This window comes from Solanum dulcamara, chromosome 4 (genome assembly GCF_947179165.1).
Source record: "Solanum dulcamara chromosome 4, daSolDulc1.2, whole genome shotgun sequence".
Lineage (NCBI taxonomy): Eukaryota > Viridiplantae > Streptophyta > Magnoliopsida > Solanales > Solanaceae > Solanum > Solanum dulcamara.
Genome location: NC_077240.1, coordinates 76,165,216 through 76,190,419, shown reverse-complemented (window position 1 = coordinate 76,190,419; position 25,204 = coordinate 76,165,216). Strand labels below are relative to the sequence as shown.

General features: G+C 30.1%; 1 protein-coding gene across 1 annotated transcript; it reads right to left on the bottom strand.

Annotated features, from left to right (window-relative positions):
• Positions 1-16,496: 16,496 nt before the first annotated feature.
• LOC129887625 (cytochrome P450 98A2-like) lies at positions 16,497-23,123 on the bottom strand. Its single transcript, XM_055962792.1, has 3 exons — positions 22,565-23,123; positions 18,027-18,424; positions 16,497-17,238 (listed from the first exon to the last, which is right to left on the bottom strand). The coding sequence occupies exons 1-3, from the start codon at positions 23,052-23,054 to the stop codon at positions 16,600-16,602; spliced, it is 1,527 nt and encodes a 508-aa protein (XP_055818767.1). The 5' UTR covers positions 23,055-23,123; the 3' UTR covers positions 16,497-16,599.
• Between the last annotated feature and the right edge of the window lie 2,081 nt (positions 23,124-25,204).

Below are 25,204 nucleotides of genomic sequence, written 5' to 3'. Positions count from 1 at the left end.
AAGGACATGTATCGTGAAGAACTATGGTGTCAATGGAAAAGGGTGAATGCAATTGTCCTGTCGTGGTTAATGAACTCGGTTTCAAAGAGCTTACTTAGTGAAATTGCATTTGCTTCAAGTGCATTGCAGGTGTGGACTGATCTACAAGAGAGGTTTGATAGAGTAGATGGATAAGGACTTACAGTTTACACAAAGATATTGTTACTCTACAGCAGGGTACTACCTTTGTCTCAGTATACTATACGAAGCTGAAAACACTGTGGGATGAATTTGAGGTGTTAGTGTCCTCGCCCTGTTGCAACTATGAGAAGTCTAGAGGATTTGTAGCTCACATGAATAGACAAAAGTTATATTAATTTCTAATGGGATTATATGACTCATACATTCAGGCTAGGAGTCGAATTCTCATGATAGACCCACTACCAACTATCAATCAAGCATATGCCATGATAGTAGGAGATGAAAGCCAAAAATTTGTTATTACAGGCGTCAATAATTTGGGACTACATTCATCCATCTTAGACTCAGTTGCTATGTACTCTAAAGGTGGCAGTAGTTCAGGTGTCAGTAACAGATTCAAGAAAAATAAACTTTTAATCTGTGATTTTTGTAAGTGTAGAGGTCATACCAAAGAGTTTTTCTATAATGTTGTTGGATATCCACCATACTTAAAGTTCAATAGGAAGGCACAAAGTGCAAACACTGCCTATACTGATACTTCTAGATTCTCTAATCAACCTCAGAAATCAGGTCAAGCTAATTTTTCTTATGGTTTGAACACAAATGTAACTGATGAATCAGTGTGGGGTAGGAATATTACAGCATAGCATATTACACATACAACATCAACTGAAGCTTCCAATAAGACTATGAGTCAAGCTGAGAAAGATGTCAAATAATTACTTCAAGGTTGCACATTCACAAAAGATCAATATGAACACAATCTTAAGATGATGAGTCAACAGTCAAACTCAAGAGCTACTATATCTGATTGTAATAAGGCAAATACTGCAGGTAAAGTCTTATTTGTAACTGAAAATAGTGATGTGTGGATTGTAGATACAGGTGCAACAAACCACATGGTGTCTAAGTTAGATATGTTACAGAAAGAATTTGTGCTAAAGCTTGACACTCCTAAGGATGTATGCTTACCAAATTGTAGTACCACACAAGTAACTTATATTGGCTCTTATAGTCTATCAGCTAAAAGTGTGATTACTAATGTGTTTCATATACCAGAGTTCAAGTATAACTTAATGTCTGTCAGCAAAATAACAAAGGAACTAGGCTGCTCAGTCTCCTTCTTCCCTGATTTTTGTGTTTTCCAAAAGCTTTACACTAGGAAGGTGAAGGAAGTTGGTAAAGAAGAAGGAGGACTATACTTGCTGTGGAGATATTTAACTCAAAATAGTGCTAATAATACCAAGGAATTTGCTCATGATATTGATACAGTTCATTCAAATGGCAAGGAGTCAAACATAGAGCTATGGCATCAAAGGCTTGGACATCCCTCTTCAACAGTACTTACAAAAATGTTTATTGACAATAAAGCCACTATGTGTAAGGTGTCTAAGTGTTTAGTTTGCCCATTTGCAAAACAAACTAGACTTGTATTTCCTTCTAGCAGCATTAAAAGCAGTAGATGCTTTGACTTAATACATGTTAACCTTTGGGACCCTATAACACAGCTCCTTTTGATGGCAATAAATACTTTCTAACAATTATGGATGATGTTTCAAGAATGACCTAGCTATTTTTACTTAAACAAAAGCCAGATGTTTGTGTATCTCTTCAAATGTTCTTGCAATATGCAGAAACTTAGTTTGACAGAGTGGTGAAGATTATCAAATCCTATAATGGTACAGAATTTGCTAATTCTGTGTGTTGCAATATGTTCAAAGAATAGGGCATTACTCATCAAAGATCTTGTCCTTATACTCCTCAACAGAATGGTGTTGCTGAGAGAAAGCATAGACACCTGCTAAAAGTGATAAGAGCTTTGAGGCTTCAAGTTAAAATACCTATCAGGTTTTGGGGTCACTGTGTTCTAGCTGCAGCCTATCAAATTAACAGACTTACTAGTAGTGTAATTGGTTCTCAAACTCCCTATGAAAGACTATATGGCATCAAACCAGGGCTATCTCATTTGAAGACTCTTGGATGTCTTTCCTTTGCTAAGAACCTTACTGAACATGACAAACTCATGCCCATGTCAAGGTTAGCAATTCACATGGGCTATTTTGAGGTGCATAAGGGCTATATCTTATTTGACTTACTCAATAAATCTTTCTTTATCAGTAGAGATATTATTTTTAGGGAGAATATCTTTCCATTTACCAATAATATTGGTGTTGATTCACAACAGCTGTTTGTAGACAATCTGCAAGAAGCAGATGTGGCTAGTCAAGATTTCTCTCTTATGGCTCCCATACTTTTTAACAACACTGATCAAGCTGTCATACCAGATGATAATCCAATTCTTGATGCAAGGTGTGATCACACTAATGTGGAGCAGCTTGAGGACCAGATACCTACTGATGGTACTGTCTCTGAGGCATCAACCATTGCAGAAGCAACTCTTACTAAGGGTACAAGTGTTCCTAGAAGATCTGCAAGATCTAAACAGCCTCCAACATGGCTGAAGGATTTTGTTTCTTTAAATATAACCAATGATGTTCAATATCCCCTGTCTAACTATGTGAGTTATTCCCATCTTTCTCCCACCTATCAGTGCTACATTGTTGCTACTTCTACTATAACAGAACCTACCAGCTATGCAAAAGCTATCAAGGATCCAAGATGGGTTGATGCTATGCTAGCAGAGATCCAAGCATTAGAGAGAAACCATACCTGGGAGATCACTATCTTACCTGCAGGTAAGAGATCTATTGGTTGCAGGTGGATTTATAAAAATTAAATACAAGTCCACAGGTAAAGTAGAAAGGTTTAAGGCCAAATTAGTTGTCAAAGGCTACAGTCAGCAAAAAGGTATTGACTACAAAGAAACATTCTCTCCAGTTGTGAAGATGGTTACAATAAGGCTTATCCTAGCTCTTGCTACCTCCAGACAGTGGCATATCCATCAAATGAATATGTTTAATACTTTTCTCCATGGGGATCTTGATGATAAAATTTATATGCACCTTCCTCGGGGTTTTGTCAGTCAAGGAAAAAAGATGTGTAGACTGACAAAGTCCCTATATGGACTAAAGCAAGCCCCAAGACAATGGAATCGTAAACTCACTGAGGCACTTTTCTCTCTTAAATTTAAACAGATCCAGTATGATCATTCACTATTCATCAGCAAATTAGAAGAAGGAATTATAATTATACTTGTGTATGTAGGTGACATGCTGATTACTGGAAGCTCCTTGAAGTTGATAGAAGACATAAAGAAGGCCCTACAAAAGGCCTTCAAGATGAAAGACTTAGAGGAGCTCAAATACTTTCTAGAAATTGAATTTACAAGGTCCACAGAAGGAATACTAATGCATCAAAGGAAATATGCCCTTGAGCTTATAGCAGAAGTTGGAATGGGAGCAGCTAAACCAGCAAGAACACCTATAGATGTTAATGTCAAACTAACATCAAGAGATTATGATCAACATGTGAAGAAAAGGCAAGAAGCGGCTGATGATCCCTTGATAGATCAGGTCAGCTATCAAAAACTCATAGGAAAACTCTTATATCTCAATATGACAAGACTAGATATAGCTTTTAGCACTCAGACATTAAGCTAGTTCCTGAGTCAACCAAAAAAATCTCACATGGAAGCTGCACTAAGAGTGGTGAGATACTTAAAGAAGCAACCTAGACAAGGAATACTACTGTCCAGCAACTCAGATCACAAAGTTACTGCATTTTGTAATGCTGATTGGGCCTCTTGTCCACTCACTAGGAAATTTGTAATTGGGTACATGATTAAGATTGGAAAGTCCTTGGTTTCATGGAAAGCCAAGAAGCAAACCACAGTATCAAAGAGTTCAGCTGAGGCTTAGTATAGGAGCATGGCATCCACTATGTCAGAGTTGGTATGGCTGCTTGGAATGCTGAAAGAAGTAGAAGCTGCAGTTGAGCTGCCAGTACAAGTATACAGTGACAGCAAGGCTGCAATTCAAATTGCAGCAAACCAAGTCTATCACGAAAAAATGAAACACATAAAAATAGATTGTCACTTCATCAGAGAGAGATTACAACAAGGTTTGATCAAGGTGGACTATCTACCGACTCAAGAACAACCTGCAGATATATTAACTAAAGGGTTATCCAGAATGCAGCATGAACATCTTCTATCCAAGATGGGAGTTTTGAATATATTTGCACCTCCTAGCTTGAAGGGGAGTGTTGTGAGAAGTTAATTAGAAAGAGGGTAGATTAGTCATTTACCAAGAATCAGTTTAAGCCTCTAACTAACAAGTTGTTAAAGTTGTTAGAGTAACTGATTTTGGTTAGTTAGCCTAACAAAGTGTGTATATATATACACTAAGTGTAATTAGTTGTTGTTGAGCTGAAAAATAAAAAATATCTCCATTTTGCTACTTTACTCTTTCTCTCCTCTTCTTCTCTCTTATGTTCGCTTCTTCTCTCTTCTCTGCTCTTCTCTGCATCTGCTCTCTTCTTCTTGTTCTTTCTTCTTTGTTTTGCAGCTCACACTTATCTGCAAACACACCTCTCGGTTAATGTTAAAAGGACAGTCTGATGCACTAAAGCTCCCTCTATGCGCGGGGTCCGGGGAAGGGCATGACCACAAGGGTCTATTGTACGCAGTCTTACCTAGCATTTCTATCAGAGACTGTTTCCAAGGCTTGAACGCGTGACCTCTCGATTAATGTTGGTGGCTAAAAAACTTCTAGTTAAGAATAAAGGAATTCCACCATCCTATCACACCTCTTGATCAATGGTGACTATATATATCACAAACACGTTTTCATTTATTCATAGTCGAATTCAGAATTTCAGAGTCTTTATAATTACGTAGGAAATTTTGGGAAGTCCAACTTAAACTACAAGTTGTCAAAAGGCTGGCAAATGAATAATAAGTTATAAGATGCCCACGTCTTTATCAATGGAGATCATTAATAACAATGGTTGGTGAGCTAATTAGCTAGCTCACCTTTCCTAGTCACAATTGAGATTTAATTTGAAGACTTTTAGCATTCAATTATATGTACTATTATTGTCACTTTTTATGTTGAAGACAAAAAAAAATTCAACAGTTAGGTTATTACCTAATTGAACTTATTGAATTTCATCTAATCTTCAACAGGGCATATACCTAGGGATATCACGTGGGGCGGTGCGGGTGCAAGCAGCGGTGGAGTCAGATATTTGGCGTAGATTTGCAAAATAAATTCTCAGTTATGTTAAGAGTGTACAAAATTAAATATAAAATTCATAATAACTAACATTTAACCTCTATATACTATATAATTTTTCAATGTAAAGTGTGTATCGAATTACCCTTCACCTGAGATGGCTCCGCCCATTGGTACAGGTTTAGACATATGTGGGTGCAGAGCAAGGCGGGGAGAGTCCAAAAAAAATTTAATTCTATACGGGCGTAGTTATGGCTTAGGATTAATATTTGTTTACAAAATATAAGTTAGAGTTGGTCATGTTACCTAGCTATTCAAATGTTTAAACTATTTTTGTCCTCATAAAAATAGCACAATGAATTAGTAATATAATGCATTTATTTGTGAAAATATGTAGGTGGAAATATTTGTGAGCTTGTGATATTAGTTTAATTGTGAGATAATTATGAATGGCAATTATACATATGTATATGCTTTGTTAATAACGATATTAGTTTTGATTTTGACTAATGAAGCCAAGATTGTGAATTTGTGATAGCTCTAATTAATGTAAGATCCTATGAGGCAATATACTATGAACCTGTGGTAAAGCAAGTATAGAAGATGATCACTGATCAGTGATCACTATGATTTTTTAAAAAAGGGCCTAAAGGCAAAAAGTATTATAATTTGAAAATCTATATTTTATTAGAGATGTATTTTTGTACAGCCCATGCATATAACTATGACAAGATAGAACAACAACAACAAACCCAGTATAGTCCCACCATGTGGGGTTTGGGGAAGGTAAAGTGTATGCAGATCTAAAACCCACCTTGAAAGGTAGGGCGGTTGTTTTCGAAGGATCCTCGGCTCAAGAGAGTAAACCAAGATAAAAGGTCAAATAGGGACAAGCATACCGGAAACAAGATGAAAACAAGAAATAGCAAAAGTGAGAAAGTCATGATAGAATAGTACGGGAAAAAAGAGGCATTAACTACTATAAATAAATAAGATAATCAAAGTACAATGGTCTCACACCTATAAACAACAATACAGTGCAGAAATTAAATGGCAATAAACAATGAGCAGAACTACAACTACTATGACAAAATGTATGACGTAAAGGTACATAATACATAGACGATGTCAGAGTTCTTGGAAAAGACTTTTTTTCCATCTAGTGTCCGAAATCCGTGGAGCCTCGACTAAATTCGGATTGCGCACCGCAGAGCTCATTCGGGGTGGCGCTCCCAACATGATTTTTTCCATACCCAGAGCTCGAATTCTAGATCTTTGGTTAATGGTGAAACAATTCCACCACTGCACCACAATTCATGTTGATTTGGAAAAGACTTACTCTCTCCGATCTTATCGGAATCAGATATATAGAGTACGACGCCAGTAAGTAGTAATATAAAATAAATAGAGATAATTTTAAATATATATAATAAATTAATTAGTTTACAACAAATATAGTAATATTTTATTTACATAAAAAAATAGCCTAAAATCATAGAAAATATACAGTGACTATACAACATAACTTGCAAAAGTCATAAAAAGCATATACTGATTATACGATATAGATTACTTATACATGAGTTATACACTGACTATATATTATGATACATTTTATACATAAAATATACACTAAATATACATAAATATACATCAAATAACCATTTTTTTTTATAATTAAAATAATCAAATGGTCATCTACTCTAATTATTTCAAATAAATATTGACAAGGAATGAAGGATGTAATTAAAAAAAATAGGATTGTTTTAGATGAAGAAAAGACAAACTTATAGTTATCGGTTTAAATTATGACGCAAACATGATGCCAAATATAGAGGTTAATGTTTGGGGGGGGGGGGGGGGGGGAAGCTAAGCAGTGAAGTTGCTCGTTGGAAGCAAAGTGGCCTGACCAGTAAATAGTCAGAAGGGAGTTTATTGGTGGTTATTAAGAAAAATTAATATAAGTAACCAATTAAAAAGATATGTGTTCAATTTTTTTCACTCGTCAGTTGTCTTTAAGAGAGTGTGCACACTCTTTATACCACGTCAGCTTTTAAAGTATATTTATTTCATTTTAAAATAATTTAGGAGATAATAAGACCCTAATAAAATTAAGGTGTATGTTGAAATATCGATCATAATTCAAAGTTCTTTTGCATTATCCCAATTATATTCGATATATTATTGTAAATTACTAATAAAGATTATCCTCTACTCCACCTTTTATCATAAGTAATTATGTAATCTGTTAAATTGTTTGACATTACAATTAATATGTGTACCCCAATATGAAATTCTATAAATAAAAAATGTAAAATTGCAATTTTTGCAAATTAGAAAAAGTTTTCGAGCTTGCTTCAATTGTAATAAATTGAAAAGAAAAAATAAGGAAAATGAGTAGTGTCGTCGCAAATCTTGAACTCCCGGGTCATATATAAGTTTCTGGAGCGCCTATATTTTCTTCATCATCTCAATAGTATATGTATCCGTGTGATGTGCGAATAATATTAAATTAATATTTTTGATCATTTCATATTGAAATATCTCATTTGAGCATGTTAAAATCATACTGTTATGTTAGAAAAAGACGGTGTTAATTCAACTTTATATAGAAAAAATCAATTTTAGAAAACAAGAGTCGCCACTTAATTTTTTTAAAAAATTAAGAAAACTTAATTTAAAATACCCTAACAAATTTAAGTCTTAAAAATTCAGAGAAAAAGGTACGAGATTCTTATTTCCACTTTGAGAAGGTGTTAAACATTCAAAGCGGCCGCTAACGCGCGGTTATCCAACGATTTGAAAAATTATTTAACTAACTTTTGAAAATATTAATTTAAAAGAAAATGAAGACTTTAAAATTATTTTTTAGAAAAAATGATCAAACTTAAACTTTGAAAATAATATACATGTATATAAAAAAAAAGTAAAAGTTTATCAAATGACTAAGTAAAGGTAGAAAATCATTTAAAGAGTAAATTAACATGAATTGATTTATTTTTAGAGGAGTTTAATTAAGTTAAAATAAATTAAAATTAATATCTAAGCAAGCATAAATAATATAAGTAAATAAATTATTACAATCCGAATCAATATAAATAAATAATAAATAACACATGAAAATATGGTCCGACACTTAGTTTCTGTACGTCTGGACTAAGTTGTTGGGCCATCTGCGTTTTGGGCCTTAAGCCCAATTCCACTATATATCGTAGCTGTATATACAATGTATACAATATTATTTCTGTATATCGAACTGTATACACACTGTATATCACATATTTTTTCCTGTATCTGTTGTATATCAATATATATATCAGACTGTATATTAGTGTATACAAATTTTCTTACATATCGGACTGTATATATATTATATATCAGTGTATACAACACTGTTTTCCACCTCTATTCCGTGTATACAATCCAATATCAATATTAAACCATGTATATTAACTTCCTTTCCATGTATCAACTCAAAACTCAATAATATGTAAGGAAGAAGTCCAAAGATGGACTCGAATTGATATCACATGTATCAAAATAAAATTACATAAACATTTACTCATTTTAAGTTAAACCAAGGAATATATCATGATATTTTAAGATGTTAAATTGATGGACATCCTAGAAGTGACTAACAACATGCATATATGTAGACAAAGGAAAGGAAAGAAGAAATAGATTCAAGTAACTAAAGAACACGGATTTAATATATACGTTATACTAGTTCAAATTTTAAAAAAAGAATTAAATCAATTAGGCCATGAAAGTTCTAATTAAATAACAATTTTAAGCATATTTTTGTTATCTAAATCATGTTAAAAGAAAAAATTAAAAACATGAAAATCTATATTGTCAAAGAAAACTATTTGGAAAAATAATGAACAAAACTAAGAGCTTTCATTAAATAATCCTAACGCATGATAGTTAATTAATCATTATACATGTTAACTATAAGAAATTTCTATCATTAATTTAATTATTCTTAATACATGCTAACTAAAAAACAAGATTACGAATCAACTAAATATAAAACATGAAATAATTAAATAAAATAAAACTGAATTTTTTTTTACCTCTTTTCGGGCAGCGAGACTAAAGATGACAAACAGAAGACAACTTCACCACCACCCAAGAGCTTGATGGAACTCCAATCCACAAAAAAAAAATAAAAAATTTTGACTTGAACCTTCGTGGGTTCGATGTTATAAGAACATTGTTCTTAGCCTAAATTTCAACTTCAATTTCCTATTTTTTCTTAAAGAAAAATATAGATTGAAAACTAGAAAATTTCACAACTTTTAGGCTGGGGACAAGAGTCCAAAATCCTAGTCAAGTTAAGAAAAATTCTAACTTTGGGTGGCTAAAAAACCTCCACTTCTTTTCCCTTCTTAATGAGAATATGAATCTTTATATAGGCTCCAAAAATCTCAAATTCTTCATGAATTTTTGATGTGGGAGAATGGTATTTTTTTTTGAAAAAACTAAAGATTTCAAAAATATAAACTATAATTAAACTAACCTAACTAACATTGTATTTAGTAAAAAATAAAAAAAATTGAGATGGTTTTCGAATAACCACATAAATAGTAATCAAAGATATAGTTATATAGAAATATGTATATATTATACTAAAATTTATAAAAAAGATAAAAATAGTTAAGAACAACATGAAAATATTTTTGTTTTTTTTATAAAAGCTAATTATTTAAAAAATGTTCGAAATTTAAAAAAACTTGGCAGTTAATTTGCGTTGTGGAATGTCAAAATTGGGTGTCAACACATATAACCTTGAAAAAAGAGTTCAACTATTATCATATCTCTCAATAAAATAGGGGGGGGAGTCTGCGCTCACCCCTACACTCACCCCCACCCCTCAATTGTTATTTTATTTTTTTTAAAAAAATGTTCTACTCTCCCCACACCCCCACACCCCACCCCATGACTCTAATACCCCGACCTCTAATTCAATTTATACGAAAAAAATATCCATGTAGTAGTAAAAAGAAAAGACATTTATTCTTCATATTTTAAAGTTATATTATTCAAAATCTAAACATATTAGATTGATAATATCTCCTTCCCCCTCCCCCTCATCCCTTACCCTACCTCTAATCAAAATCTATATGAGTGAAAATAATTATGTAATTAACAATAAAACTTTTGCGTTTAATATTTTTACTTATTATATTATTTACAATATAAAGATTTTTTATTCTCAAAAATAATTTAAATTTTTATTCTACTTTTTTCTCATTTCTCCCATTTTAAATTTCATAAATAATAATATGTGTATTATCTAATTACATTGTTATATTATCAAAAATTGTTCATCCCCCTATCCCCAACCCCAACCCCCGTTTACATTTTTTCGATTGTATTTTAATTACTTTATTTTTCTCTAATTTAACTTTGACTCTAATACCCCATGACTCTAATATCCTGACATTTAATCCAATTTATACGAAAAAAAATATTCATGTAATCGTAAAAAAAAGATTTTTATTCTTCATATTTTTTAATTATATTATTCAAAATCTAACCATATTAGATTGTTAATACCCCCCCCCCATTCCCTTACCCTACCTCTAATCAAAATCTATATGAGTGAAAATAATTATGTAATTAACAGTAAAAATTTTGCGTTTAATATTTTTTTCTTATTATATTATTTACAATATAAAGATTTTTGATTGTCAAAAATAATTAAAATTTTTATTCTATTTTCTCCCATTTCTCCCATTTAAAATTTATAAATAATGATATGTGTATTATCTAATTAAATTTTTATATTATCAAAAATAGTTCATCCCCCCCCCTCCAACCCCCGTTTACATTTTTTTCTATTGTATTTTAATTACTTCACTTTTCTCTAATTTAACATTGACTTAAATTATTTTTTTGTGTTCAAAGAATAATCAGTTGAGTTTTCTTTTCTCTTATATCAACATATAAAAATTAGAATAGACAATTTTGTTATGCATGATTAAATCAATGAAATATAGATTAGAAAAAGACTCCAAAATATTCTACTGTGTTAGAAGTGTTTATAATTTAAAATTTAAGTTAAACACTTTCTAAAAATATATATAAATTTTATCTTATATTTTATTTTATGTTTTTTTTTAAATCGTACCAAATCAAAGAGTGTCATATAAAATAAGACGGAAGGAGTATTAATTTAAAAAGGTGCAATTATTATATTGCTCTTCAATGAAATATACCGCTCTATCCCTTCATAATCAAATATTATATAGAAACGACGAATCATGTTAGAGCTCGTTTGGATTGGCTTAAAAAAGTGACTTTTATGTATGGAGTGGTTTTAGAACTTTTAAGTGCTGAAAATTATTTTTATAAATAAGCAGTTGAGTGTTTGGATAAAAGTACTTATGCTCAAAATAAGTTGTTGATGTGTTTGACAAACAACACTTATTTTTTGTCAAAATGACTGAAATACCCTTAAAGACTCCCTGATATATCCATAACTAGAAGATCCCTGGCTTTGACAACATTAATATACAAAAAATGCATTTGCTCCACCAAATCATAAGTACTAGCAGTCTTATCTCTACCCAATACCCTATTCTTGCAGCCAAAGGTGGCCTTGTTTCCACTAACCCAAATTCAGGCATTGGACCATCACCCATTTGCATCTGCATTACATTGCTAGCCATATATCCATCGATCTTTGTAAAATCAACCCTTTTTTCTATAACCACCGGAGGAGGTAGTGGGCGAGACGCCGGCGTCGGTGCCCGTGCCGGAATAGAATGAAAATTTCTTAACTCTGGTTCGTTCTTCTTCGTCGTCTTCTTGATTTCAGTCTCCTTCATTTACTGTTCTTCAAATTTGTTGGTGTTAATTTCTTGAAAAGGGGTTGCTCTATCTTCAACATTATTCACATTCTGCTGCTTCGTTGTTGCTCAAAAAATGAGGAACAAATGTAAATTTTAGGGCTTTAGCTGAGAGGGTACTTTGGGAATTAAAATAAAATATAAGGGATATAAAAGTAATTTTCATGATCAACGAAAATGACTTTAAGCCCTCGGAAAAAAAGTTAGGATTTCAAACTTTTTATTTTTTGGTGACTCTACGAATTTTATGGCTTAAATTTAGCATTTTAAATTGATAGTCAAACACCACAATAAGCTAAAAAAGGCTTATAAGTTGGTTGACCAACTTATAAGCCCTTCCAAACAGGCTCTAAGTCAAATAATTTTTATGTTTCATATTTTTTGTTTTCACGTTGTTCACTATTTTAATTTATTATATCACTAATATTAGTTGTTATTAGTTTATCACTTGGCTTTATATAATCAAGAGCATTTTTTATTAATATAAAATAGATATATTTATTTTGTTTACTATAAAAAATAATAATTTTTATTTAATTGTTCACATGGATCTCTTCAATTTTAAATTTATGGACAATAATATGTGTATTATCTAAATACTTCACAACATTATTAAAATTACTTCAAAAATATTATCTTCCGAGCCTCATTCACCTCTCCATTTTTGTCCGTTTTCTTATTCCTGGAATTAAATTTATTTCTAAACTTTTATTTCTTTGCTCAAATTTTTTTCATTATTTAAATTTATCTATTATATTTTAGTTTAAATGATAACTTCGTATTATTACAAAAAATAAATAGAGTTGGTTGATTATTTATTTTAAATTATAATCTTGTATAACGGTAACATATAAATAGAGATATTGATTGACTATTTATTTACTTACATTTTATAATGGGTAAATTTTGTATAACGTGAAATTAAAATTAGTAAGTTTTATTATGCATAATAGAAATGATAAAATAAAATATATATTAAAAAAAGACTCCAATATAATCTAATCTGTTAAAAGTGGTTACGGTGTAAAATTCAAATTCAAATAAATAATAAACACTTTCACCTCTAAAAGTGATTATGGTGTAAAATTCAAATTCAAATTAAATATTTATTTTTTATTGAATTAAAGATTAACCAACAGTAATAATAGCTATTAATTAGTCTTTTCCTTACTCTCCTTTTTCTTTCATTTGGCATTTTAAGTCTCTAAATTCGTACATGATACATTAGTATTTTATATCAATAATTATAAATCTTTTTATATAAATTATCAAATTCTAACTTATAGATATTTTAAATTTTATTACAATAAAAAATTGAATTAGATTAAAATAAATGAATAGAGAACAACTGTTCATGTTGAAGTCCAGACTACTACCAAGAAATGGGTGTCTATCTAATTTTATTTTCTACTCAAAAGTCATTAAAATATATCTCATAAAAAAATAAAATTGATCCCAAACTTTAAAGATGAGAAAATTCATCAACATTTCTATCCTTAGTTAATTTTTAATAGTCAAATTGATTGTAAACAGTTTTCAAGAGTTGGAACTATATTCTTACCTTTCGTTCTTGATGGTACGTTCAAGATATTATCATCATCATTTATGTATAAATCAAATCTGTAAATTCTGAATTAAAAATGAAAAATCAGAGTTAATATTTGACAAAATAAATCTGCAATTCTTATTGCTACGTATTTATAATGAAAACTTGATAAAGATAAGTAAAGTTAATAATTAAAATAGAAGAAGATAAAAGTCTAAACAATAATTTATATGTTATTAAAGGGGTATATATAAGAGGCCAAATGTCCATTTCAATTCAAATTAAAATTTAACTACACGCTTAAAACTGAAATTTTGTTTTCAAAATTCATAAGCATGGATAAGGTTTAAGTTGAAGAGGATCAAGCCTCTCATAAATTCTAAATGCAATTGTAAATTACAATTTTATTTATTATTATTTGACTAATTCTTATGTTTATTTATATTTTAATTTCTCATAACTCCTTTTTTACTTTAACAAACTTAAAATAAAAATTTTATGTTAAATAAGAAGAAAGTTTTATTTTTAAATGCATACGAACATTATGAAAATGCACACATAAAAATATTTAAGGTAAAGAAGATGAAAGTTTTATTTTAAGAATGAATATTGAATAACTAAAACTTGCAAAAAAAAATATAAAAAACTAAATAAAGTGAAGGATATTTTTATAAATAAACACCCTATTCTTAAAATTTATGCAATGCATATTATTTTGAATATAACAAATCAAACACTCAATAAGAAATAATCTCAATATAACTTATCACATCATAACTAATTCCAACATAACTCATCCTATCATAATTAATCTCATCATAACTTGTATTCAATCCAAACGACCTGGAACAAGTGCAGAACAACAGAAGATAAGGAAGAGGGTGAGGGTTAGGTGAGTACACGTGGAAAATAATTTTTTTTTATTTTTTTTATTTTTTTAATCTGATTTCAAATTTAATTTCAAATATCTTGTATTTAAAATAAGTTAATTTAGAATAGATATCAAAATAAGTGAAAAAATTAAATAAAATATAAAAAAATTAAAACATTAAAATTTAAAAACATTTTTTTTAAAAAAAAAATCCACATAATTTTTAAAAAAATAATTAATAGTGAAAAGATAAGAAATACTCAGGCTTCCTATTAAAATTGACTTTAAGCTACCGATCTTATTGAGCCGTCATACTCTATGGGACACGCTATTTCAACAATTACTATTCGTGTATCAATTTGGTTACGGTAGCAACCCGCAACCCGACCACAAAACACCTTCAAACTAATAAGATGGGGTTGTTGATACTTCATAGTTGACACCAAAAATAGATATTTCATTTTAGTTGTCCATTTTAGAATCAAGAGAGTTTTATGACAGTACTTTTTTTTGTTCATATTATCCTAATTAGTATTAAATAACTATATAAAATACTAGTAGTCAAATTTAAAATTTAAAAGTATCATTAATAAAGTTAATTTACCAAAATACGCTTTTAAATGCCGGACAAACATGTTAACTTAGTGTATATATGTTTACTCCCCTTTATTGGATAGTTGTTAATCTGGTACATCACTTAACACATGAACAATGAGAACAGTAAATAACTCGAGTTTTTAAATGAAAAAACACTTCGTTCAAAGAAGTAAAAACAACGACCCATCTCTAGAATTACTCTCAATAAAACACTTAGCCTAAATATAAAAGATCTCTTAGGAAAAAAAAAACTTCACAATAATGTTTCTTTGAATAAACAAATAAGTTTATAACTCAAAACACCTACTATAAAATCTAGACACAGTACTAAAAAACTAAACGCAACTTCAATTGCTTGAACTTGGTTCGTCAGTTTGATCTCTATCTTGCTCAGAAGAATTGCTTATTGCTTTGTGTTCTCTTAATGTAGGTGTGTGACCTTGAAAGAGGACAATCTCAACCAATACAAAGACACATCATTAGTAGCATTGTAAGAAAAACAAGGAAAAAAAAGGAGAACTCCTTGAGTCCCAATTTATATGACTCGTCTTCATTTTTTGTCAGTCTCAAATACAATGACACATTTCTATATTTAATAATAATTTAACTTTAAAATGTTCATTTTATCCCTTAATGAAATGATTTAAATTCACACAAACATCTATGACTTATTTTATACTACAAATTTCAAAAGTCTTTCTTTCTTAAACTCCTTGTCAGGTTAAACTAAATCACATAAATTGAGACGTGTGATACACTTTCCATAAATCTAACATCAATTATGACTACTTTCTCACCAACTTGGACTCATCATTAACAACAAGGGTCTAACGAGTTTTTCTATGGTATTATTTAGGCTGCTATTAGGTCAATTATCATGAAACTACAAAATATCTCGCATGAAATTTAATTCTACACTCGCTAAGATTAAGACACTATATAAGAAATAACTAGAAGGACCAGGTCCTTAAGCTTGTAACAATCAACCAAACTATCATATTTGTTTATCATCAAAATCATACACTTAAAAAAAACTTGAATTTAGTGACGGACAAAATCAAAAACCGTCGCTAATTCTATTTAGCGATGAATTAGTAATAAATCTCCGTTAGCTACGAGCAAAATAAAGACAGACCAGAGACGAAGTTCTTAGCTAATTCTAGTGTTTTTTAGTAGTGATAACTCGCCATAATTTAACCATAGTATAAAAAGGAAGACGTTTAAAAATATGACAACATTGAAATTATATTTCACATTTGTACTTTTGGAACGACGATTACATTCATTCCCCATAAATATATAGATTACAATTTTATCATAGTTCAAATAACAATAAATTAGTTAAGTCCAAGATATGTCAAACAACATCAAAAAACGTAAAAAAAAGGATGAGTGTAACATCATGAGAAGATGTTATATAACAATAGGACCACGTTCATACAAGTTTGCAGGCAATCTAGGAGTAGGAACAGCTTCTAGAGGCGTTCTCATGTAAGTGACAGTTCCAGGACTCTCCAACATGTCGATGTCCTCGCGCTCAGGTGGTGGTGACCATTTAAAATGGTGTAACAAGTGAGCTAACATAGAGGTAACCATATTGATAGCAAGATTAGTACCAGGACAACTACGTCTACCAGCACCAAATGGTAAAAGTCGAAAATCATGACCTTTCATGTCAATATCCTCTTCAATGAATCTTTCAGGTCTAAATTGCAAAGGTTCCTTCCATACTTTTGGGTCACGTCCAAGTGCCCAAACATTAACATGTACAATTGTACCTTTAGGAATGTTGTAACCACCAATTCTGACATTTGCACTAGCCATGTGAGGTAGCATTAGTGGAGTTGGAGGGTGTAATCTTAGTGATTCCTTAACTACATTTTGTAGGTAGGAGAGCTTGGACAAATCTGATTCAGTTATGACACGGTTTGACCCGATAATCCGATCCAATTCTTCTTGGGCCTTTTGTTGAACCCTTGTATTTTTTACTAGTTCTGCCATAGCCCATTCAACTGTTATAGCTACTGTATCCATTCCTGCTGTTATCATATCCTGCAATAATATTAATGAAAATAATTTAAAGTTATAGAATATCAAAATATTAATGATTTCGTATTTTTCTTAGTTTATTTAATTCGCATTTTAAATAGGATTTGTAATCAAATTTATATAGGGATAGATTTTATTTTTTTTAGTTAATGTAGATTTTGCAATTATTTTTTCTTCAATAATTGACTCATAACATATGAAATAATGATTTAGTTGAAACACTTTTTCTTCCGGTGGAAGACATGTTAGTTAATGATCACGGAAATCGAAAAAAAGATTGTGCTGTTTTCCACTTATAATACCTAATAACTCCTCCAATTTTTTTACTTTCTTTAATTTACTATATATTCTTCTTTACTAACCTAAAATTGAAGAAAAAAAATATGAGTTGGAATTCTGCTTGTAGGGAAATTTAATTAAGCTAACTCAATCGATAATAATATTTTCTCCATTCTAATTTACATGACACCATTCAAATTTCTTGTAATCAAACAAGTTTTTTCTTTGATTGTGATTTTTCATGTCATTTAAATATTTTGAATTATCACTTATTTGATTAATAGTACTTTTTTATGTAGTTTATATATATGTAAATTTTATGGCAAAAAACTTAATTTCACATCCGAATAAAAATTTGTCTTTTGAAATACCAAATGTGTCACATAATATAACTTGAAATATAAAAAAGTATTAAACATGAAAAAATGTTATGTATTTTTTTTGTAACTGACTAAAAAAAGAGTCGCATTGGAATGGAGGGACAGTAATATAGGGTTCCGTAATATACTTACCCAAAGAAGGCCAATAACGGTGTCATCACTCAGCTCATATTCTTTTTGTAGTGTAAGCAAAGCATCAACAAAGTGTTGTTTGGTTTCACCAGTTTTCTTCCTTGCAAGAGTGTGTTCTTCCATAATAACCCTAGTAAACCTATCCACATGACTATCTTGAGCCTTGAGAGCTTCATTATCATCCTTGAAAAAACAACTTAGCCATGGAACAAAGTCACCTAGATTAAGTTTTCCTCCAATCTTCATCCCATTGGAGACTATCTCTTTGAGTTCTTTACCTTGATCATCAACCTTACCCTGTGAATCCATAAACCTCTTACCAAATGTTAGCCTTGTTATGTTGTTGAATGCTACTAATCCTAAGTAGCTCCTTATTATCAAGCTTTTACCTACATTGCCTGCATATAAAGTAAGATCATCAACTTATATTAATTAGTCATAGTTTGTTGAGTATCAAATGAGAGACGATTGAAAATGGAAACAGACTGTGTACTTGATGTGAAGTTTATTGAAGAAGAGGATATAATGTGCCACTCTCTTATGGACAATACATAGGCAAAAGAAATGGGATATGAAAGATTGAAAGTGTAAACAAACCGCCTACTTGTTATCAAGCTTATATAAAAAAAAAAAGAAGAGGACATACAACATCATCCTCTAAAGAGTTATTATTGAACATTGTAAATGTTTGCTTTTAGGCCAATAAGGTTGTTGTTAAACATATCTGGAGGAAGGAAAATCAATCTAATGTGTAGATTTTTTGGCAAATAAAGATCATCGATATGAGAAAGATTTACTAGTCAGAAAAAATGTGCTCAAGGTAATGGTATTTCGACTTGAGCAATGTAGCTTAGGAAAAAAAAAATTATTTAATATTTTTCGATGTACCAAAAATATCAAAGCTAACCATTTAAAAGCCAGCTAAAAAAAATTGTAGTGTTAATTAGTGTAGATTTATAATTGAAAAACAAGGTACATAAGTAAAACATTGTTAGTAATGTATTTAATTGATTTGTGATACATGTAAAAACTAAAGCAAGCAAAATTATGAAACTCTTTTTTTTTTTTTTTTTTTATCATATCAATATATATAAATTGAGCTGTATTCTTTTCCAGGAAAAACAAAAGTCAAACAAACCTCCACCCTTCCTTTGGGTTTTGGATTATGTGTTCCATTATGTACAAAGTTTTCAGATCCAATGTGACAGTGAAATCTATATATGTATACTTTAATAAATGTTGTATATCCATTTATAAAGTTAATTAAAAAAGATAACTCATTAGGATATGTTTGGTATGGAGGATTTAACTTTCTCCTAGTTGATTGATTTAAAAAATACCCTGCCCTCCAACAAACTTCACCCTCATCCCCACACCCCTTCACTTTACCCCAAATGTAAATTTAGAATTTAAATTTTATGAATTCAATTTTAAAATTTTTAGCATTGAATTAATTTAATTTTTAAAGTTATGAATTCATATTTACTATTGTGACAACTTTAGTGAATCTTTTACACATACATTTGCTTTGCATCGAAAATATTATCAGGTGAAACCAATATCGTAACATTGGATCTACCCACTATAAATTCTCACTGTATTAATCTAGATTAGATAAAAATATTTTTAGAACAATATTTCATACTAACACATCAAACACAAGAAAAAAACTTCACTTATTTTTCAAGAATGACACACCCCTAGGTGTCACTTTATTTTACCAAACAAAAGCAAATTATTTGGGTTAGCCACTGCACCTCAATTTGTCGCTAAAAGAATCTTTCCGCCGTGGGGTCTATTTTTTGCTTCTTTTTTTTCCATCGGTTTCGTTGATATTAGGTGCGCACCACTATCCCTATTCAATTCTATTTATTTTTTTAATTCTCTCTGGTGTTCGGTACCTGCATTAGAATTCGATTATTTTAGATTCGTGTAGTGCATAGCCTCAGTCAAGAGAAAGCGCTTCCTTCCAATAATTTTTCTATACTTAATGCTCGAACACGAGACCTCTAATTAATAAATGCACAATCTCATCCACTGCATGATATTTTCTAATAATCCATATTAAATTCTGAATTAACCCTTTTTATGAATTTGTTTTAACTTATGCAGAGTAAACTATCCTCATGTCACATCATTGGGATTTTAAAAGTCAAAATTAATTTTGATCATAAATTAAGAAATTTAGGATATGAATATTTTAAGTTTTTTAAAATAGAATTTATATATTTGAAAAATATATATAAAAAACTGATAATCATAATAATTGATAAATTAAAATATTTAAAAAAGTATATAAAAAATTAGGGTAAAAAATATTTTAGATATTTTTAAGTTAAAATAGTTTTAAAACACTTTTATAATGTTTGAATAAAATTAAAAAAATATTTTAAAGTTAAAATATTGAGAATATCTAATTGACGATGGAATGACATTATTGGTAGATTTTTACTGTTGTAAAATGATGCAATTTAGTTGTACAACTAAGTTTTTTTTAAATACAAACACATGGGTGGCGCAAATGAGTTATAACTTTCTCAAATATAATACTAGTGATTTTACCCTTCTTTTTCTCCAACTTTAATTTTTTAACTAAAGGAGTGGGGCAAGTCAAAATCGACTCCTAACAAGTTATTGGCTTTTTCTTCTTTCTCTAACAGTTTGATATTTGATGGGTAATGAGGTCTCTTCTACCTTCTTTGGTTATAGTGGGGCCGGTCTACCGGGCTCCGAGTCCTCGACAATTTAGCCCTCGACCCAGCCCCTAGACCTAGTTCAGTGGATTAGATTGTGTCTAATCAGTGTTGGGTTATTTACGAGTTATGTTTATTGGGTCAATATCAAGCTGACTCGACTCACATAACATATTTATTTTTTTCACTTAAATATAAAAAAATTTATCTACAATAAGATATAAATTTATAGCATGCATGTATTTGACCCAAACATCGATCATACATTGGGTTGTCATTACAAGACTATGGTCGTAGGGGCTTCAGTAACTTTAATTAATTTATTCAAATGTGTGTAGATTGTGGATTGGTTAGTTGTCATTTTCTTTTCTTTCCTTTTTCCTTAACAAGACAAGAGAACTTTAAGCCATTGATTGTGAAATGTAGAAAATTGCATGTCATTGTATTTTTTTGAAATTTGAAAAACTTAATTATCTAAGTCAATGTAAATTTGTACTTTTATTGGGAAGTGACTGGGAGTCGGTTTCCACTTTTCATCTTTTTTCTTATTTAGTACTCGTGGAATTAATTAGTATTCACATAATATTTTTTTTTTCAATTTCACTACTATCTATTACTTATTATTTTGTTATATTCATCCTTTCAATTCTAAAATTGCCCTTCTTTGGAGTTGATGGTATATCGATAACAATTTATCCATAAAGATAAAAATAAAATTTATGTATATTTTATCATTTTCATATCCTATTTATGAAACTACACTTGTCGGTAGAATACTTAATTATGTGGCTGTAAAAGGTGAATTTCTATTTCAAAATGTGATGATTCTAGACCTACATGCCATCAAATGGTACACATTTTTCGAAATTCTTATTCAGTATGGTTGAAAAGATAAGAACATTATCTTTCCCTAGTAGTCCTTATAAAAGATTATACTCTTGACAGAAAAATCTATCTATATGTTAAAACTCTCGAATCACTGTTGTTTTATTATCATTATTAATATTATAATGAAGTAATCTTAATAAAAATGTGCATGCATGATGTATCAACTAAAAGTGAAGAAGTTTCTGAATTCGTCCAACAACTCTCCTAAGAAAATCATGCACAAGTATGGACAAAAAATGGAAAAATAAAAAGGAAGAATAAATATAACCAAATATTTCTATAATGATGCCATTTGTCTGGATATGTTTTGATTACTATAGTGGAATATTATTATAACATTATTAAAAAATCACTATTTTCTCGCTGAAAAATGTTTAGTGGTTATTCTCATAGATATTTTGATTGAATCGGTAAAAAAAAAGAAAAAATAGTAATATTTTCATATGAACAAATTAGAAACTTCCCACTATTTCAATGACAATCTATTTTTCACCAAGCATTTTTCTAATAAGTTGGTTCGACAGAAAATGTGTGAGAAAATCATGTTACATATACACAAACTTTCCATTGATTCGGGACGTGGGAAAAACTCTTGTTTTTAGTAGTGCAAAAAACATATATTATGACATAACATGAAAAAATAATCCCAAGAAAAAGTTGAAAGTTATAATGGAATGTTTTTATCAATTAGGATGACTGACATATAGAAGTTTGACTCTATTAAGTTATTGGAACTTGGCAATCATAGAAAAATGTTGTTATCATGGATGATTGTTATATAAATTTCTGACTCTATTAAGTTATTGAATTTTCGTGAATCCGTCTATGGCACTCTTTCTCTGCTCCGAGTAAATATACTAAACTATAAAAGAGATTCAACAACCGCTAATTTATGTGTGGTTAATTCCTGATTTTTTTAATAGTAGTGATATAAAGGGAAAAAATTTTAAAGCATACCTTGCTTTTTAGAGTCTCTAAAGATGTCATGGATCATGGAAGTGACTTCATCTTCTCTTATTGATCTAAGAGCTTCAATTCTCTTAGTAGTAAAAAGTTCAAGATTGCATAGTTTTCTCACTTTCACATAATGATGTCCATAATCAGCCCAAATCAAATCACTCCCATTTCTACTCACATTTGCCAATGGTTTAGTCCTAAACCTATCAGCCAAATTTTGGTCATTATCTTTCAATACTTCCTTAGCAAGTGTTGCATTATTTATCACAACATTTAGTTGTGAACCAAGGTAGAATGAGAAAATAGGACCATATATTTCCGACCACTCTGCGAAGCATCGGAACCTTATCGGCTTTATATCGTAGAGGTTTCCGATGATAGGCCACGGTCGTGGACCCGGCGGTAGCTTGGCTTTCAACCGGCGGTAGAAATTGTAAGCAATGAAGATAAGAAATATTGACACGGCCGGAAGTGCTAAAGAAAGAGCCATTTGGAAATGTATGTGTAATGTGTTTGGGAAAAATGAGGAAACCAATGGTCCCTTTAATAGGGAAAAACATTTTCCATCCATATTAGCATTTCGTATAAAAGTTATTATCTTTGCATTAATAGTGTTCTAATATTAATCCTCTCATACCTACTAATTGATGTACGTAATAAGGTGAGGAATCGAACCCTGATCAATAAGGTAAAATTTTAAATAATCAATCAGTTAGACTACTAAGACTCCTCCGTTATATGATAGTACTAAGGGTTTTAAGAATAAATGGGGGTAGGGAAATTTTTTCGATCCATATCAGTATTTTGTATAGAAGTTATTATTTCGTCAATAGTGTCTCGACATTAATCCTCTCATACCTACTAATTGTTCATGTACCTAACAAGAATTTAATCGAACTTTCACCAACAAGATGAAAATTTAGATAGTCAACCAACTATGCTACTAAAATTCCTCTGTTATAATTTATTTTTAAAATAAATGAGATAAAGGAAGAGGAAATAAAGGAGGGAATAACAATGTGAAGAATCGAATCGGATCCTCACTAATAAAGTAAAACTTCAGACAGTTAATCAATTAAGCTACTAAAAACTTTTCTTATTTTTAAGATTGAGCTAAATACGAACAAACTTGAAATCAGAGTAGCTAATAATTTTCCTTCACGACTTTTACAAATAAGTCGTTATTATCTAAATAATAGCTTAAAAGTGAATATTTGTGTAAATCAACTATTCTAGTACTTGTTCTAGAAACAATAAAAATTAATTATATATATATATATATATATATATATATATTCTGTTTTAATTTATTTTTTTTAGTAAAAATTACAACTTGGAGGTATATTTTATTTCTGACTAGGTTTTTTCATTTTTCAACTTTGATGTGTGTTAGGTGGATCGATTTGTTGGATGATTTGTTTGATCACTAATGATGATGATCTCACTTTCTTATGGTCACTCACCGACTCTAATGGTACAATTGAATGATTGCTTTACAGGTAATTTTTTGTTGCTGCACTAAATTACTTACTGATTATATATGCAATTTAAGAACATTTTGAAGTGAATATCCATCCAACAAATAAAGAGTCAATTATTATTTAGCATTAAAATTGTAACACTTAGCAATCAAATAATATTAAATTTAACAAGTGTTTTTCCACCCAAATTAGATAGACTCTTATAACTAAATTACTTACGGGTGTATACATGCGGTTCGAGAATACTTTGAAATGAACATTTATTTGAACAAATAAGAAGTCAAATATTTTTTAACATTTAGGTTGTAACACATAGCAACATAATCAGATAATGTTTAATTCAATAAGTGCTCTTCCACCCAAACTAGATAGTTCCTACCACTAAACTTACCAACTAAATTTTAGGGGTGTACAAAAATCAAATCAACCAATAAATCGAACTGAAAAAATGTTATTGCTATGGGTTAAGGATTAATGGGTTTTTAATGGTTTATAAAAAAAAATTATCAAGTTATTGTATAAACTGATAACCCATTAACACAATAGTAATTTGTTATTTTACCCCTAAACAAATATTAAATATTAATATGAATACATTATTGGTACTGTCTTTGCACTTGCAGAGTTCTTTTCATGTTAGTCACTATAGTTTCTATTTTATGAGCATTCCGTAAAGTTATATTATTGTCTTATCGTGTCAAATTGATGGAGAAGTCATATAATTATTTTATGAGCATTTTCTTATTGGTTAAACTCAAAATCGAACCGTTAAGGACGAAAGTCGATAAAAAATATCTTATTGGTTTAACATATTTCAAAACCGAAAATCGATAAATTGAATCAATAATACATAAAATCAAACCGACCCAACCGATGCACACCCCTCAAAACCTGATTTTTTTAATATTGAAACAAATCCATTTTTCTTCATTCCTTTCAATGAAATTTTTGTTATTGCACTAAATTAGTTATAGATGTAAAATACGTGCAGTTAAAGAACACTTTGAAGTCATGAACATTCATTTGAACAAATAATGAGTCAATTATTCTTCAGCATTTAGGTTATAACACTTAACAATAGATAATATTTAATCCAACAAATGCTCTTCCACCCAAATAGATAGGCTTTCTATCATTAAATTTACCAACCAAACCTAAA